The following is a 19,544-nucleotide window of genomic DNA, read 5'->3' as shown; positions in this document are numbered from 1 at the left end:
GAAGGCATGATTTAAACAGGTTAAGTGGTCGTAGAAAAATTTGTCACAGTTTTGCTCTTCGGTCAATAATGATTGACCATAGGAAATGAATGGGAAATTGACAAAAACAAAAGTTCTCTGCAAATCGCCTACGACCTTGTTGAATCAATGCCACGTAGAATTAAGGCAGTTCTGAAGGCGAAAGGGGGTCAAACACAGTATTAGTATGGTGTTCCTAATAATCCTTTAGGTGAGTGTATATTAATGTGAAATACTAAAATAATTGAAGGAGTAAAAAAAGGGAAAAATGTTTTGTTTTATTTTCAAAGACAAAAATGGACCATAAATATTAATAAGTAACATCCAATTCTCTCAAAATACAAAATTAAAAAGAAACAATATTATAGAACAAAAATAAATTTCATTGGTTTTTCCGGGATGGAGAAAGTTTCATTTTTAGGTGTGTGGTCACTTTTGACCAGGAATAACAAAAGGTGCACCCAAATGAAGAGCACCTGAGGGCATGCCGCACGTGGCAAAAATAGGCTCAACACCAAAACCTATTTCACAGAATGTACCACATCTAGACTTGCTGTAAATGTCAACACTTTGATGTGAGCTCACGACAGTTGCATTTAAGTCAATGTCGGTGTGTTGTCATGTCACAAAGTCCACATGGCTAATAGAAGAGGAAGGGCTGATAAGGTGAGAGAGTGCCATCATATCAACAGATACTGCAAGTTCACATTTCTGTTGTTACAATTCCAGCAATGAAAGAAGCAATGAGAAACTACGCAAACTCAAGTTCTGCTCTCAATGGGGAAATGCTGATCTGTATCACATTCTCGGCATTAGGCACTATAATTGGAGCACCTTTAGAGCACTTGAATCAAAGGGCTTTGTCAAAAAAATTCCAAATACATTCACGGAAAACGATGTGTACTCAATATACCTGTTATGAGTGAACTCTTTAGACAAGAGGTAGAATGGAGAAAAAAGACAGCTGTCTGGAAACAGAGTTGTACATTTTATTTTTGCCATTGGAAACAGAGTTGTACAGTTTATTTTTGCCAAAATAACAAAAGTATTATATGGAAGTGATTCATACATCTAAAAAATCCCTCTGAGTTCAGCTTTGTGTAACAAGTACTTGTGCTTTTTTTTTTGTTAAAGAAATGAAGATCGCCTGTTTTATATTGTCTTGAGAAAACAATACACAACCGTGTACCCAACAAAAACGCTTCATACACAATACAACACAATACATCAGTTAAAATATGATTAAATATTTTGTCAACAACAATATTATTTCATTGGCATCAATGTGGTATATTCAGGAGTTATATTCAGCTAAAAGAGAAGAAAGGCTTTCGTAATGCAATTGCATCCCTTGTTGATTTGTGGGTGAAAACCAGTGGATTTCTCTGGTACCTCTTTTACAGTGACTAATCTGGAGGCAGAAAAAAGAAAAGGTCAGTGGATGTTCTCTTTTTTTAAAGAACAGCCTTTGACATGAAGCAGAATTACTGTCTTTAACTTACACCAGGAAGTGCGTTTGTAAGTCGGGACAACTGTAAACCAGTAATAGAACAAAAGCTGCTCGCTATAATTGAGGTCACATCTGAAATTGCATGCATATACCCTTCTCCCTCTCTGACTTCTTCTGTCTCAACGGAACCAAAACACACATGAAAACATACCATGCACCCTCAGAGTAGCACACAGCCCTTCTTCTTGACCTTGGTGGGCTGTGGGCAGAGCACAGCACGGATGGCCTCATCAAACACCGTTTTTAGACCTCTCTGAGTGAGAGCAGAACACTCCAGGTATTTTACTGCATCTGTTCACACATAAACACATACATATCAGGTTTGTTACTAGCACCTTTATCACTCTATATATTTTAAGCATAGTACTGAATCATCTCTGATTCAGATTCGTTCTGAGTAGGATACTTAGCACCAGATGTCTGGGTGTATTAGGTGCGCACAGATCTGTCATATCTTGAACGTGTAGGAGGACTAGCCCATGTGTTCTCCCAAATGCTAGCTTAAATCACACTGAGAACAAATTGCATTTAGCTTCTAAATCTGTAGCCTGATATGGAGTGCTTTGTAATTTGTTTTGCATTTAGAGACTGTGGTGATTATATGTTACAAAGAAACCAGACAATAAACAGTGTTCGCATTTATCTTGTATCTTAAGCCTTATTGTTTTTTCTCTCTCTTTTTTTTCCCTACGAACAGATTTCCAGTACAATTGTTGCAACTATAAACTATTTAAGTCCAGAGCTCAAATATTGGAGGGCAAAAAAGTTGTGAATGCCTTATTGTCAGAAGTATATACCTCAAATGATCACCCATTAAAAGTCTGGGGTCAGCAAGATTTTTTGGTGACACTTTTATTTTACAGTTTCATTGTTAGATGTTGCATATGCCTACTGTTTTAATAACTGTAAATTATGTATAATTTCATGCAACTAACCCTTAACCAAACCTAATCCTGACCCTATAGAAAGTACATGTTGTTACCTGATATTACTCAGTACTTAAATGTATATTTACCCTGTAAGTTAACTGTACATGTAATCAATTTCTTAATGTTTTTGAAGAAAAAAAAAGCCTCTTCACCTCTTCAGCTTCACCACGGCTGCATTTATTTGATCAAAACTACAGTGGAAGCAGTAGTATTGTGAAGAATTATTACATTTTAAAATAAATCTTTTCTATTTGAATGTTTTAAAATGCAATTTATTCCTGTGATGTCAAAGCTGAATTTCTTTAGCATCATTATTCCAGTTTTCAGTGTCATGTGATCCTTCAAAAATAATTCAAATATGCTGATTTGCTGCTCAATCTAATATGCTGATTTCTTCTTATTAACTTATTAGTGTTGAAAACAGTTGTGCTGCTTAATATTTTTGTGGAAACTGATACATTTTTCAGGATTCTTTGATGAACAGGAAGTAAAAAAAACAACTTTTATTAGAAATGTGTTTTTTTGTAACATTAGAAATGTATTTCTGCCACTTTAATGCGTCCTTGCTGAACAAAAGTATTCATTTCTTGACCCCAACTTTTGAACAGTGGTGTACTGTCACCCAGTGATATAAAAGCACAAATCCGACTGTGCCGCCTCACCTATTTCTTTGGCCAATGCAAGACCCTGTGGGTAAGTGATTGGTGCAAGTTTTTTCTCTTTCAGCTTCTCGATGGTCTCCTTCTCGTCTCTCAAATCGAGCTTGGTGCCAACCAGAATAATTGGAGTGGAAGGGCAGTGGTGCCTCACCTCTGGATACCACTAGAGGGAGCAGATCAGAACAATTAATTCACTCCTGATAATCAGTTCATCTCCAGGCTCTATGGTATTTCTCTTTGCCTGTCTGTTGTCAAATACATGGGCTATAAAGCTATTAATTTTCAAAGAGTTGAGATTTTTGGTAACACTTTACTTGAAGGGGTGTGCATAAGACTGACATGACACCTTCATAACCGTGACATGACATGTCTTGAATATGAAGTAGGGTTTATGCATGTTTATGACAACTGTCATTAACTTTTGCTCAATAATGACATTTTGAACGCAAATATGACATTGTTGAAGATGTCTTTGTTATGACACCTTGACATAAACCACCTGTCAGTGTCTTTGTCATGACAACTTGACAAAATGAAGTTAAACTTTGACATTGGCTGTCATAAGGCCATTTGAATTTGTCATTAAAAAGTTATAATGGCTTCATGACAGCCATTGTCAAAACCAACCACCTGACAGCTTAATGTAATGTTAACCAATAAAGCTAGGTGGTTTCAAAAGTTTGATAATTAATCTGCTATGTCATGTTTATGACAGGTTGTGTTGTCTTAGTAACGTCAAGTTGTCATGACAAAGACACTGACAGGTTATGATGTATTGGTTTATGTCAAGGTGTCATAACAAAGACATCTCAAACAATGTCATATTTTACATTAAAAATGTCATAACTGAGCGAATGACACTTAATGACAGTTGTCACAAACATGCATAAAACTTCCTTCATATAAATAACATATGTCATGTCATGATTATGAAGGTGTCATGTTAGTCTTATGCACACATTTCAAGTAAAGTGTTACCACATGCTTTCACTGCTCGCACCTATCTGCTACCAACGCCACAATCCCTGTGCAAGTCTTTCAGTTATAATATACAGGCTATATAAATACAGGCTAATGGACACGCATAGCTTGTTCCACTTGATGTCTGTCAAGTTGAGATGTGCCAAGGCCTTTTCACTGAAAAGATTTTTCTCAGAAAAGCACCAACTGAATACTTTGTTAAAGCTCGGCACATAAACATTATCAGTAATATCTCAGAAAGTGTGCAGAGTATTTGAAAAATGCAGCAAAAATGGTTTCTAAATTGATCACTGTATAGAGCAGAGGAAAAATATTTTTGAAAACTTATTGCACACAAGGACTGCTGCACTTTTCAAGGCCTGGCCCATGAATGTTGTCTTTCTGACACTCACAAACACCATTGTTTCCATACACAAAGCAACCCATGCAGTCACGTTGAGCAGACCTTGAACAGTCAATGGGCTCAAGAGCCTTGCACAGTCAGCCCACGGTGTCCTTGCCATCCCAGACTCAAGTTTTATATGGCAAAGCAGTCATCTGTTTATAAGCTAATACTGTAGATGATGTTACTGCTGTTTTGAGCTCTGAAGTTCAAAAATTGGGAGCAATTTCGTACTTTTACAAATGCAGACCAGACACTGTACTGCAAACTAAAGCAAAGACTTTACACATACAGTATAGAAAGATGGTGCACTCATTTTACTATGAATAGGAAGGTGGAATTAGTCCCAGCCTTCTAAATAAAAGAGTCAATCGCTGATTGGTAATGTCACCACGTCACTGCAAAAGCTCCGGATGCTTTACACTGTAAAAAATAATCGTGATTTTAACGGTAAAAGACTGTACAAATGCTACAGTTTCTTTTAACCAACTGTTAATTGGTTAAAAGAAAGTTTCCATACTACATACGGTAAATAACTGTGATATAAATTTACTGTAAAATACCGTTAAATTCACAGTTTTTGGAAGTGAAAAAGAACAACTCATTGTATAATTTACAGTGAAAACACGTAAATTGACATTCCCACAATTCCCTACATGACACTTCACATTTTATGCATTTTTATTGAAATAAATCTGGTACCTCATAGTTTTCTTGTTTTTTCTAATCAATTATGTACACTAGGGTTTTATGTTACATTTAATGTTGTTAAATTAATGTTTATTGCATTTTCTAATTTCATGTGTGTTACTATGATGGTGTTTAATGTTTGTGTGAAAGACACTGTGCAGCTTCTTTATATACGTATTAACGTTTTTTATGGAGGAGCTGCTTATGATGAGATTTGATTGCTCATGTAACTCTCATCCATCAATGCTGTGATGATTGTTGGTTATCAGTGTATTATTACAATGGTACAAAACAGATATCAATTTTTCAAAAGGTTGGTAACGTTAAATCAACATTTTATCAGAAAATGAAATACGGTTTATTACTGTAAATTTTAAGCCAGATCTGTAAAACCATTAACGTTCCTACCGTATTTTTAACGGTAAAGTTCTGTAAACCACAGCTGCCGTTTTTTTTTCCCTTAAAAATTACGGTTTTATTTTTTACAGAGTAGAAACAGTCAATGTTCTGACATGCACACTTACGGCTGCACATGCGCATTGGCTGGTCCAGCGTGAAAAAAATATGCTTTATTTTTAAACAAGATTTTAACATAAGAAACCACATTTATGAGATAATTGTTGTTAGATTTCATTGGTCATGTAATTGTAAGCTTGGTGAAGAGTTATGAATAATTTGATGTTTTCCCATTCAATGAGATGCACTTGCATATCCGAGAAGTATTTCAAAGATGGTCGCCAAGTGAAATGACTTTGAACTAAAGTGCAAATAAAGATGACTTTAAAAGCAAAGTCATCTTTAAAAAAAATTCAGCAAACCTCTACTTGATGCTTTCCTGACTAGTTCATCTGTTCCCTTTCAGTCCTAAATTTGATCTAGAGAAGCTCAACACTTGGAGCTTTTGTATGCAACTAAAGGTTAATTTGTTTCCTCTCTTCAAACATATTAATACAAGACTTCAAAAGGGTTTAGAGAATCAAAATAGTGGGCTTAGTTAGGGATCAGCATGTCTCCAGTGGAATTTGTAAGCATATATGATTGCTCTCTGAGCATCGATTTTTGATCCAGTCAGAGCAAACCCTTATTGCAGCGCCATGTTTTGACATACTATCAGCCCGCGTCAGTAATGAGAAACGGTCTCTTTCGCACTTAACTTGTCCATGATTGCTGCCGAATGGGTGCGTAAGCACACGTTATGTGTATCTATGTGCTTCCCTCTCCCCTTTAAATAGATTTTAATTTGTCTCCTCAACCTTGCACAATCTATCAAGACTACATTTGCATATGGCTAGTGTTACCATGGTTACTACTCAGGAATATACTGTTGAAATAATAAAAGGAAAGACTGGGAGGGTAGAAAAAGCAAAGAGTGAAAGACACTTCTGAAGGCATTTGATTGGGAGTGAAAGCATAAAGCATTAAGAAACCGGCGAGATGAGATTGCCATTGTTTGAACTTAATAACAATTCAAAGGACTGTTTGTGGACTTGTTTATGCAAGCGCTGATTTTAAGCAACGTAAATTGGACCGGATTAAGCCTCAAGTGGTTCTGGAATTATTGATATCACAAGCAATTTGCTTTCAGTTCCATCTCAGGACCTTAAATGTGCTGCAGGGGTTGTGATAAGGTCCGGCATAATAACAACAACTACTCAGCAGAAAAGGAACTTGCTTCCTCTTTGCTTTCTCATTTGTGTATTTATTATTGAATGAAATCTAGCATGGTAGAATATTATAAAGCTATCTTTCTGTTTGATTCCTTTTGTCAATGTTAATCTCATTTTTTTCAATTCTCTTTCTATGTCTACACCATCAGATGCTGTCTCACAAATGCAGCTTTATATTACAATGCGCATAAAAAAAAAAAAAAAAGCCTAATTTGCCTGCAGTCTGACCCTAGACATAATCTATTGTTTGCTATAAAGAAACATTATTTAAATTGAACATGAATCAAACTTTAAAAATGCTGTAAAACGGTTCGTTAGTTCATGATAATGCATTTACAATGTTAAAGGGTCGGTTCACCCAAAAATGAAATTTCTGTGTTTAATTACTCACTCTCATATGTCAGACCTCCATTCATATTTGGAACACAAAATAAAGGTCTTTTTGATGAAATCTGAGAGCCCTCTGACCTCTCCATAGACTGCAACGTTCTTACCACTTTCAAGGCCAAGAAAGGTAGAAAAGACATCGTTAAAATAGTCTGCAAAAAGTACTTTCATCAATTCATAACATGTTGAACCACTGTAGTCACATGGACTATTTTAACAATATCTTTACTACTTTTCTGGCCCTTGAAAGTGGTCATTGCGTTGCAGTCTATGGAGGGATCAGAAAGCTCTCAGATTAAAAATCTTAATTTGTGTTCTGAAGATGAACAAAAGTCTTATAGTATGGAACAGCATGAGGCTGAGTAATTAATTACATAAATCTAATTTTTGGGTATTTTGATTTTGACACTTGGTTCTAAACAACATTCTAAACAAAACTCCATTGATTTTTATTATATAGACAAAAACAAGAGGGAGTAAACCATAAAAGAATTTTCATTTTTGGGTGAACTATCCCTTTAAATCTAGTCTGGATGCCAGCTGAACCACAACATTTGAGGTCGGGAAGTTCAAGTCGATCCATTGTGGAGCAACTATGCTTGGACCAGAGCTGTTCGGACCAATCAAATTGTCAGGGCGGGCTTTATACGATGATGGACAGATGATCAACAGTAACGTAATCATCCACATCATCAAAGAACACTTGGGTTGAATTCATTTCCAATAAAGGTGGCTGACGCTGGAGAATTCAGATGTGTAGATTCAGTCATTGCATCTGTTATAGAAGATATCGATAGTGTGTTCATTTTCAAAGACGAACAGAGAACTGCGAACAAAGCACTTGCCAATTGGAAAGATGTTTTGCCGCCCTTGCAAGCATGCAAAACTTGAAACACCGGTATTTTACAAAGAAAAGCAATGGGGAAAAATAGAGAGGGTGTTGTGGCTGCGCTAAGCATGTTTAGCTAAGCATTTACTGAATAAGCACTGTGCCACTGTTCGTCCGACTGTAACTGTACTTATTTTGATTCTAAATTGTTTTAATTATTTACTGTATTTTATTTTTATTTTTATATTTTTTTATTCTAAACTGTTTTAATTACTCTGATTTATTTTGATTATTTTAATTCCTTCTATGTAAAACACTTTGAATTGCCATTGTGTATAAAATGTGCTATATAAATAAACTTGCCTTGCCTTGCCTTGCCAGGGTAGAGTAGTGATATACGAACGCTATATGTTTACTGATGTATCCGTTAGTTCATTGACAGATTGATGTTACAGTTAATGGTCATGAAAAACTTTTTTTTTTACAATTTGCAAAGGTTAATATAAAGATTAATAAACTTACACTCACTTCTTCTGGAGGTGCAGCGGGGAAACGAAAAGTTGGAAATGATTTGTTTTTCAGGAGCAGCTTCTTAGCAAAACCAGCTTTATACTGATCATCGTTTATAAAGCAGTCTGGTGAGAAATAATTTGCGGAAACATGAAAGCATTGACGTTGACCTTGGGGAGTATTTCCTTCGAAAGCAAAATTCAGTCACTGTGTCTTCAGTGGTTCGGATTTAGGAACATCAAAATGACTGCTGTGTTCGTTATTAGGAACATCAAAATGACTGCTGTGTTCGCTGTGTTCGTTATTCGAACTGAACACCACGATCGCTTAGACACCATTCACCAACCGTTCTACATCACCTGAACGCTAGCAGGCAGTAGCCTACGACATCATCTCTTTTTGCCCCTGGGACTTAGATGATTTTCTGATTGTACATTACACACTCAGCAGAACCGTCATTTTGACTTATAAAACAGCATTCTCTTTTGGGATCACTCAGTTGCATTAATGGAGAACATGTCAAGGTCAGCTGTCAGCTGTTTTTATACTCCCTTAGTTGTGAGTGTGAGGTAGATAAATAACTTTACAGATAAAAGGACATCTCTATACGGTATTAGTCCAAATTTGATAAAAATACATCTTGGACTAATGCACAGTGGCATCTAGTGTCCAGTGCAGTATCAAAGTAGTGTAAAAGGGCATGCAAGAGGGTATAGTATATGTGAATGTGGGAATGTGGCAAGAATGCAAGAATGGCAGGAGGTTCTTGTGGGTTACAGCGGGATTGTGTCTATAGGCTCATGCTGGTGTGACTAATATCCAGACTAAACCACCCGTAAGGGCTTACCTTGGCTCTGACGTTTTCAAACGATGCTGGGCTCACCAGAGAGAAACAGATGAGAAACACATCCTGCAAAAATATCATCAGAGGACATTTTTGATCAATAAACTGAACAAATTCTACCAGTCACAAGTTTGGGGTCAGTTGGATTGTCTCATCTTGTTGTTGTTGTTGTTGTAACTAGAAAGTGATACTTTAATTTAGCAATGCTTTTCTTTTCAATTATTTTCATAAAAAAATCCTGAAAAAAAACTAAACTAAAATGATAATAATTATAATAATAAATATTCCTTGATCAGCAATCATCATATTATAATGATTTCTGGAGGATCATGTGACACTGAAGACTGGAGTAATGCTGAAAATTCAGCTTTTGATCACAGGAATACATTATATTTTTAAATGTATTCTAATAGAAAACAGTTATTTTATTTTATTGTATTACAATTTACAAAATATTGCTATTTTACTGTTTTTTTGTAATAAATAAATGTAGCCTTGTTAAGCAGAAGAGATTTAAAAAATATATTTTAAAAAAATTACTGACCCCATGGTTTAAAATCGGTCACAAAAAAAACAACAACAACATTGATTGATCACATTTACAAGTATTTAAGGGGACGTGTCCCTCTAAATGTTTATGGTGATGTGTACCGTCTGAGGGTAGGACAGTGGCCGCAGTCTGTCGTAGTCTTCCTGTCCGGCTGTATCCCAGAGGCCCAGGTTGACGGGTTTGCTATCCACCATTACATTTGCTGAGTAGTTATCAAACCTGGGTGAAAATAGCCAACACACAGAATCTCTCAATATTTCACAATGAGTGTCAAGTTCAACATAAAAATATAAACAATTCAATCCTCCACTATTGTTGTGGTACTCACACTGTGGGAATGTACTCCCCAGGGAAAGCATTGGTAGTGTAGCTGATGAGAAGACAGGTCTTTCCCACAGCTCTGAAGAATACAAACAACAACGCAAAAAGAAATCTGTAAGATTGCTGGAAAACAAACAATATAATGTACTTTTAGTACTTTCAGTAAAAAAAAAAAAAACATGCTGCTAAAATGACTTCAAAGTACACTAGATATCTGATGTAACCATCATTTAACAAGAGGAACAGGTGTACTGCACTTCCATAGTGAATTCACACATTTGTTTTCAAATACAAAGAACACTGTATGCGCTCCTTTTTCAAGAACTAGGCATTGAATGTTTAAATCCTAACCGCTTACAGCAATGCAATACATGAAAGGAGAGATTCTGTATCCACTTTGTCTGGACTATTGCTTTTTATCGCTCAAAGCTAAACTATCTCATGACTGGTTCACACAGGACAAGTTTTTTTTGCATGCACTGGTTTTTAATTGTTTTTCTATTTAAACACGAAGTCTTTTACCTCTATGCAGTGGCCGCTTGTTCAGCATTTCCGTCATGAAGCAAGTGTTGTTAAATACAACTTCAAAGTTGACAAATCTTGTTTTATGGAATATTGCAGTATTATTATAAATAATTTATCTGTACACAAAATTCATTTGACCTTGATATCTAAATCAAAACAATACATAGTTCCCACAGGCGAATTAATGTCACGTGACCTCCCCGGAGACGCCATCTTTGAGGGCAAAACCGCTGTGTTTACCATAGGCGTTTACAAAGTTTTATCAGAGAATGTCGTTTTACAAACCAATATTTATTTATGTTTATATTGTTATGCAAATCATGAAAAGACAAAGTGAAATAGATTGTAAAGAGAGTATTAAAACAAGACAGAGAGAGGTACAATGCGAACATTTCATTCATAAATGGTGTGGATCCGTATGCACATGCAGTAACGAAGGAAGCACTGAGCACTGATTATGCAACTTTGCCTCAGATACAGTATTTTCATGTGTACCATTATCTGGTATTGGTGAGGAGTTTTTACACATGTGAGCAATTCCGAGGCTGGAAATCACTGGAGGTGTAGGCTACGATCAGATTGACGTGGGGTTGGTTTGGTGACGTTTGCTCAAGTTGAAAAGTCACTTAGTCATCATAGCGAAGTAGCATGATGCTAATCTGTCTATAAAAAAGCCATAGCCTGCACAACTTAATTCCTATGTTCCCCTAAAAACAGTCACCGGTGCTTTCTGTAATATGCATGTACTTGCGGGCGTCATGGTTCGGTGCATGAATATAAAAATAAATAACTCGCGTGCAATTTAATTAATGTAATGCGGAACTACATTATACGCGGGATCTTTAGGGACATAATCTGAGATTGCAATGCTGGAAAGTGAGATCAAACAGTGGAAACAATGTTGTTTTGTATGTTTTTAATAGCTCGTCATTTTGTTCATAGAGGACATTATACAAACTGCAATGTGTTAACTTATATTCGTTTACACTCGCAATAAAACACAACATTGTGCTTTTGTCAAACAAATTCGTGTGTGTTTTGAGTGAGTTTCTTTCCTGTTTATGCTCGCCAGCCATAATCTCCGTCGTTGTTCGGACAAAAGCTTAGTCTTCTCACATCCATGGAGTCTAATGACGGGTATAGTGTAAAATCCCGATTTAACTGAACATCCAGCACGATTTTATCATCCATTGACCCAGCAGGAGATGACCATTTTCACTTTATAGCACGAAACTCATTTCACTTCGTTCAACACGTATTGCTTCTTCTAATGTTTTGCCCTCAGCAATGGCGCCGGGTCGGCAAATGCCCGTATGTTGTGACGTCATGTGGGAACTATGTATAGTGAACGTGATTTAGCCAAGTACAACATGTTCCTGGATCGAAATGTTTGACCTGGAAGAACATTCGATTCAACCAATCAGATTTGAGGTACAAGTTTACAATTTATGTAAAGTTTAGCAGTGTATAATTTGTCAGCAGCATTATTGAAGCTTCTTATGCCGCCCACACTATATGGGATTTTAGCACTGATTTTCTGCTCACTGACAGTATAGAGATCGCCGATAAAAGCTCAAAATCAGAGGCAGATCGGTGCTCATTCACGAGTAACGATTGCTATGTTTCAATTATCAAAGATCCGTTCAGATCGAAGCGTTGATGCTGAAAGATATTTAAAGGTATTTCACATTAAGTGAACCGAAAACAGGTCTAGATACCTGCGAATTAACTCGACACACCGGGGCTCACCTCATTGATAATTCAAACATGAGTGATAGTCACTGATGTGACGTAAATATCCAGACCTATCTGCAATCCAAGTCAATCCAAGTAGTGTGAAATGTTTTGACTGGAACTGACATCGGCAACAACAGACAGTTGTCTAGTGTGAAAAGAACTGCAATACGACGACGTTCAAAGTGGTGTAGTGTATATGGCCTATTTAATAAAGGCCTATGCTTTCTGTGCAGTGCTACACTTTTTTTTTTTTTTTTTACCTTTCCTCATTTTTTTAAACAGCCCTTTTCCGATGTATTTCACTCCTGTGAAGGGCAAAAAAGTATTTTTTGTGTGTGTGTGTGTGTGTGTGTGTATGCGTGTTATTATAATAGAAGCACAACAGAAGATTACCTTCAAAATAATTTTGTATACTCAGATATCCTTTCAAACACCTAGAAAAAAACCTGCTTCCACAGTCAGATCATCTGTGACAACAGACCGTAGAGCAAATCAAAATACTTCCAAACAATTGTGCATGCTTAAACAAAAAAAATTGAAGATGACATTCGGTATAAAACCAGGTCACCTGAAGCTGCAAAATACATAAAGGGCTGAAATAAGAGAGTACGAGACACAGATTCCAGTGGAGCGCATGTTGCTGCATGCTGGCAGCGAAAGTGAGGAATGCTGGGATTGAGGAGCTTGTGGCTACATCTCCTTCGCATCAAGAATCACTGGAGCTACTCGAGGGCAAGGCCAAAATCACACGCCTCAGGCTAAACATGTTCAGTCACATCACAACTATTTGCTATCTTTATTACACACACTTCTGTGCTTGATTTCTCTCTCTTGTGCTCTCTAACAGAATATAGATATTTCTAAAAAGCACATGGAAAAACACATGTACACACATGGCAACAACCATCCACCATTTGAGTTATCCATACTTGTGAGCACTTGACTGAAGGGTGGTGTGATTCAACATCATAAACGGAAAAAGTCACGACGAAATAATGCAATATTAACAGAACTGAGTCTGTGAGTGCAGGCACTAGGGAAATCAAACATGCCTTACATCACTAAGCATACTTGAATACATTTTAATCTACACAAATTCCAGTGAACACTGGAGACAGTGCACTGAAAACATAATTAGAAAACAGTGGGAGATAACCGTTAAGAGGTGCTTTCTGGGGCTCTTTGAAGTTGTGAATCAGATATAGATAGAAACAGAGAGAAAGAGAGCGAGAGAAAACTCAGTATGGGGCCTGGCATTGTCGTGACAGGATGACAGGAAGTTGGGCGGTGTCAACCAGGAAGAGAGACAGTGAGCCTCTTTTTGAAGTGTGACTTCAAAAAATGTGGCCATGGTCGCTTTAGCTTGTTCATTCTGTTTTAAACTCCTTGATCCAAGCATTTTCTGCATTTCCTACAACTGTACAACAAGGTGATCACTATTAATGTATACATGTAGGCCTACTTGTGTGCAACAGATTTTGAGTACAGGGCCTCGTGCTTTAGCAGAGCCGGTGTACTGAAGAAACATGCTTCCTACGGTATCAGATTGTGCTACAATCAGGGAGTAACGCATTACAAAAGTAATACATTACAGTAACATATTACTTTTTGCTGTAACACAGTAGTATAAGGCATTACTAATCAATTTTCAGTAATATTTTACTCGTTACATGTTCAGTGAGGCTTGTATTACAGTTGTATTACAGTGTATTGTCTGCTTTTACTTCTTAAAGGCAAAAGACTATGTGAAAGTTTTAAAGCAGTCTTTTAGTGCCAGTTCAGAGCGGTCGCGTCTGTAACATTGTTTTTTCCTCATAAATGCGAACACGAACGCGAAAACTAAAATAAAATGAATATTTTAAGTTCTATGGAGACTGGAGAGCCAACCCTTCCTCATCCGATTTGCGCAGTGTAATTAACAGAATTACAAAAAATATATTTTGCCTCCTATTTTTTTGTCACGCATGAATGTGTGTCTTTTCCCTAATATGAAAAATAAAACATAGACTGATATTTATCTAATGTCTGGAGAGTCCTTTAAGGAAGTAGCCTATTTTCAATACATGTATTTTCTGAGAATTTTTATTTCAAGTTTTGACTGCAAATGTCATGTCCATAATGCTGGACTTCCCCAATTTTAAATAATTTATGCTCAACTAGTTTTGTGGTGTCCACGTATTTTATAATGTTAACTTCAAATAATACTAATAGCTTAATTTAAAGATAAGGCAGCATTGGATCTGGACGGTAAGGAGAATAATGCTGGGAGTTGGAAGAGGTGTGTCGCGATTCTGTAGGTTCGTGGATCTGAGTCGTGTGGCGAATCGCGATTTCGGTTTCATATTGCATATCGTTACAGCCCAAAAGTTAAGTTCTACTTAGTTATTTCGGTGAAAGTAACTCAAAAGTAATACATGAGTAATGTAACGCATTACAATTCTGGGACAGTAATATTGTAAGGTAATGAATTACTTTTAAATAACAGTAACAAGTAATACCTAATGTATTACAGTTTGGAAGTAACTTGCACAACACTGGCTAGTGGCTACAATATATTTGCATTGCTTTAAGGGAAGGTGTAAGTATGGATGGGTAGGTTTAGGGTAACGGTAGGTTGGGACGTTAAAAAAAAGCCTCAAACCACTAATATGATGCTGGTAAAGCAATCTGATAGATAGCAATTTTCTCTATTAATTTGTGCTACCTATCTGTTTAGAGAGACATCACAATCTGAGTGGGTAGCACAAATCATCAGAACACCGGCTTTTGCAGAGAGCAAGAGAGAGTCGATACAGCATACCAATACTGTGTCAGATAAAGTAGAAAATGTACACCCGGATGTCATGACAGTTCAAAGCATGGAGCAGACAGCATGTGATAGCATCAGAGTTAAAAACAAAACAAACAAAAAAAGGGAGAAAAAAATCTAAGTGCTACAGGATGTGCCTTCACACATGCATGAGGTCCACAATAGAGTCTGGTAAAGTTTTTTTTTTTTTTTTTACATAATCAGACTGATTCCACAGACTGCATGCAAAACTTTTATGGACACTTCAAATGCAGTAATAGAGCGTCACACTCAACTTTTTTAACACTCAAATTATTTTATACCAAATAATTGTAAATGCATGACAAAATATAAAGTCTACTCACCATTACAGCAATGCTACAAATTTGCAGCTTTAATGTTTGTTCTTTTAAGTCAGCTAAGAGATCACAATGTGACATCAATCTCCTATTGGTTACGTCTTATTATGATACGAATTTGCAGGCTAGAGTTCACCAAAATTTGGAAAGCAGCAAAATTCGCATTAGCTTGCATTTCCATCTCCTGCATTCAAATTCCTTATTAAGTTTAAAGGGTTAGTTCAACCCAAAATGAAAACTCTATCACTAATTACTCAATCCTCATGTTGTTCCAACCCCTTAAGACTTTCGTTCGTCTTCGGAACACAAATTAAGATATTTCTGATTAAATCTGAGAGCTGGATCATTCCTGCATAGGCTTCTAAGGGATTGAAACTTGCCTGCCCAGAAGAAATTATTAAAGACATCGTTAAATTAGACCAAGTGGCTCAATCTGAAGTTTATCAAGTGACGGGAATATTTTTGTGTGCAAAAAAAAAACACATAAAAATAACCACTGTATTCAACTATACATTTCCTTCTCTGTGGGCCTCGAGATAGTTCACGTAGTGTAACTGCGCAGCTCTTCTAGGTTGTACGTCACACGCAGGCTCACTGTTGGCAGACTCTAGTCATGTGTGTGATATACGTACGTGTGACGTACAACCTAAAAACGCTGCGCAGTTACACTACATTTTGGGGTAAACTATCCCTTTAAGTTCTAGAGGTCTTAGTAGCTGAGGATGACTATCATATAGTAGCTGAGGATGACTAGTAATGAAGTGGAACACACACCAAATAATCTAAGGAATCTTCACATAAATATTTTCCATTCAATGAGAGCTCACAGTGACCACAGGCTGTCCATTATATGCACTAGATTTCAAGTATTCAGAAGTCATACAATATATGTTTTGTGAGGAAAAAAAACAGATTTAAGTTATCTCTTTTTGGGATTAACTTTTCAATTCAAAACCATATACACAAGCGAAAAAAATGTCACCACTCACAAATACAGTAACATAAACTGCACATATCATATGTGCTACATATATGCTCTAAACAGTCTTTCCCATCCAGCCATACCCAAATGGATCCCGTGAAAAGAGAAATAAGTAATCTCTGATAATATTCACCTCCGCAGCAGCTCTCAAACCAAATATAACATTGTGTGTCATTGGTTCTGCAGTCTCATATCCAAATATAATGTGGGCAAATGTAGTACAGTCCAAAGTGAAAAAAAAGAAAAAAACACGTACCATTTAAAACCATATATTAGTCCACATTACTTTGGACTTGTCTGTGGTTTTAAAGGGTGCTTTTTTTCATCCTTGTTGCAGCTGAACAGTTTGTGGTAACTTCAAATTGTCATTGTATGAAAAAGATCTACTGTATATGAAGATTCTACAAAATTTTTATTGCGCAAAAAGTGACAGAATTCTCATTTTTAGACATCCCCCCTCCCCCCCTCTTAAGCTGTAAAATGAGGAATACTCAGCCAGTTCATCTTTAAGCAATACGAGGAACTTAAGCAGCTGGGTCACAGCATCAAATGCAAGAGGAAGTTAACAGCTTCAAAATGGAGAACCGTGCACAGAGTTTAAACAGGATATCCTCATAGCGAAAGCACCTCTCCCTGCTGCCATTTGCCATGTTAGATGTTCCACTGAACATGACCAGAAAGCAATGCACTAACAGTTCATTTTGATACTGTCATTCATGAATTACAACATTTCAACACTTTAAACCTACATCCCCAATAATAACTGCATCAGCAGCATTCTGCTCTGCCTCCAGATCTGTAAAATGCCTACATCAGCATCGATCTGTCTCACTGCATTATATACAGTAGATGAGATAAAGTGATGTGGCAAATCAAAACCTCATATATATGTTCCTATGAAAATTGCCACCCCTCCTTTTGAAAACCAGCTTCAGTCTTGCATGGTTCGAAATCAGAGCCATCTCATCCTCCATCTTGAATCATGAGTGTCTGTAGGTCAGCTAGAAAAACCTAACAAGTTTGTCAGTGTTTAACAAAAAGAAAACAACAAACTTGACATGTTTCGTCTAAAGGAATAAAGGAGAATGTTCGTATCTGTCATTCATTCATCTTGAAAACAAACTAGATGCCGTAGTTTGACTGCACTACTTTTTATGACCACACTCGTCGTAGCATGAAAGAATAGATACTTGTGTTCCTTGCACAGTTATGATGCAAGCTTCATGGAAAACATACTTGGTCCACTAGAAACAGTCCAAATATTTACTGTATAGCCTGATGAAGTGCCCAATTGTGTAAGCAAACATTTCCTAACGTTTTTTTTTTTTTTTACTTCTGTACCACAACGGGCCCATCAATGATCATAAGGTTCAAATATGGCTTCAACAACATTAGACATTAGACAACATCTAATGGCTTCAACAACATTAGAAATTGGTTCATTTTAACTCATTTGGTTCATATTAATTGTAATTATTTATTTTATTAATGACCTCCCAAACTGATTTTAATCTATTAAAGCAAAATCTAAATCTTACCCTGGACCCTTCTTAAGTATCTCTTAACCACTGGTTTAGGCCATATGATTTCATAACATTCTTCATGATCTTGTCACTCACAAAATAAACTATAAAAACATCCAGAGGAACGTGACTTAAGTGCAAATGCTGTTTTAATTTTTTTAAATCAGGTATTATGTGTTACATAACCTCCTGCACCACATTGTAGCTATTAATTTGCCCGTGAATGTTCAAAGATTGAAATATCTCTGAGACCCCCAATCTGACTGTCAGCCCAATATTGCTCATCTCAGTGCTTTTAGCCAACACAACTGTAGTAGCATAAGTAACCTGTAGGTAGGTTATTTTATATCCTTATTTGAGAATACATTTTAGAAATATGAATTGTGTATTCAAGCATGAACTATAGGTTCAGCAACTAACGAAGCCCGAGGCTATAAAATACAAAGTATCTCACGTGACAAATGAGGAAATTAAATCCAACCAACAGACGAAGCAGATTAAATAAGTGCTTTATAAGACTAGCAGAAGATTATAAGCAGTGCCCTTGAAAACTATCATAAACGCCATCAAGCCATTTTCATATCAATAAACAAGAAATTATAAACCATTTTAATGTTTACAAACAACTTTTCATGGTAAACGGTGAAAATCAGATTTGGCAAATAAATCCATGTAATAGCTTTCTTCACTCACCCATCTCCGACTACCACACACTTGATTGCTTGCATTTTCCGATACTTGTGAGAAACTTTTGCCAGCTGCCGCTGTAAAACAACCGTTAAGGAACTAAGTTATAATACAGGAAATAGATTTGCTTCTTCAGTGTGTCAATTCGCTCGCTCGCTCTCTCTCTCTCTCTCTAATCTGTACACTCGCTCATGTGGTTGTGACAGTTTTGGACGTATCTGATACGAGGAAGTATTTAACTTTTAAGTGAAAGACATGAACAAATCAGTTCGTGATGCGCATTACAGTCCACGAGAGGGCGATGTCGAATCACCATTGAAACGCATTTTTTTAAAGGTATGCTACACTTTTTTTCAGCCATAAAAGTTTTAGCCATAGGTCAAGCATAATTAATGTGCACACCTGATGTAGTTTCCAGTCATATCAGTAACCTATAACAAAATATGTAGGCCTATATATTACACGGAATCAGTAACCGAGTATAACTAATTTATAAAAAGGTACAAATACAGTATAAAAACTATTTGACTATTTATTATAAATATCATTATTATATATTATAATTTAGGAAGTATCATTTAAATATTTATAGCCTATTTTTTGGGTTTTCAACAAAAAAAAACTGTGAGGGAATTTTGAAAATGGCAGTGGCTAATGCGAAGTCAC

General features: G+C 36.4%; 1 protein-coding gene across 1 annotated transcript; it reads right to left on the bottom strand.

Moving 5' to 3' along the window:
• Positions 1–987: 987 nt before the first annotated feature.
• Positions 988–19,161, bottom strand: rac2 (Rac family small GTPase 2). The gene is made up of 7 exons (XM_039685831.2): positions 18,885–19,161; positions 10,285–10,356; positions 10,058–10,175; positions 9,410–9,472; positions 3,120–3,279; positions 1,680–1,819; positions 988–1,429 (listed from the first exon to the last, which is right to left on the bottom strand). Exons 1-6 carry the CDS (start codon positions 18,917–18,919, stop codon positions 1,689–1,691), a joined length of 579 nt encoding a protein of 192 aa, XP_039541765.1. The 5' UTR covers positions 18,920–19,161; the 3' UTR covers positions 988–1,429; positions 1,680–1,688.
• Between the last annotated feature and the right edge of the window lie 383 nt (positions 19,162–19,544).

This window comes from Pimephales promelas, chromosome 3, assembly GCF_988280905.1.
Source record: "Pimephales promelas chromosome 3, fPimPro1.hap1.1, whole genome shotgun sequence".
Lineage (NCBI taxonomy): Eukaryota > Metazoa > Chordata > Actinopteri > Cypriniformes > Leuciscidae > Pimephales > Pimephales promelas.
This window is presented reverse-complemented; position numbering and strand designations above follow the sequence as displayed.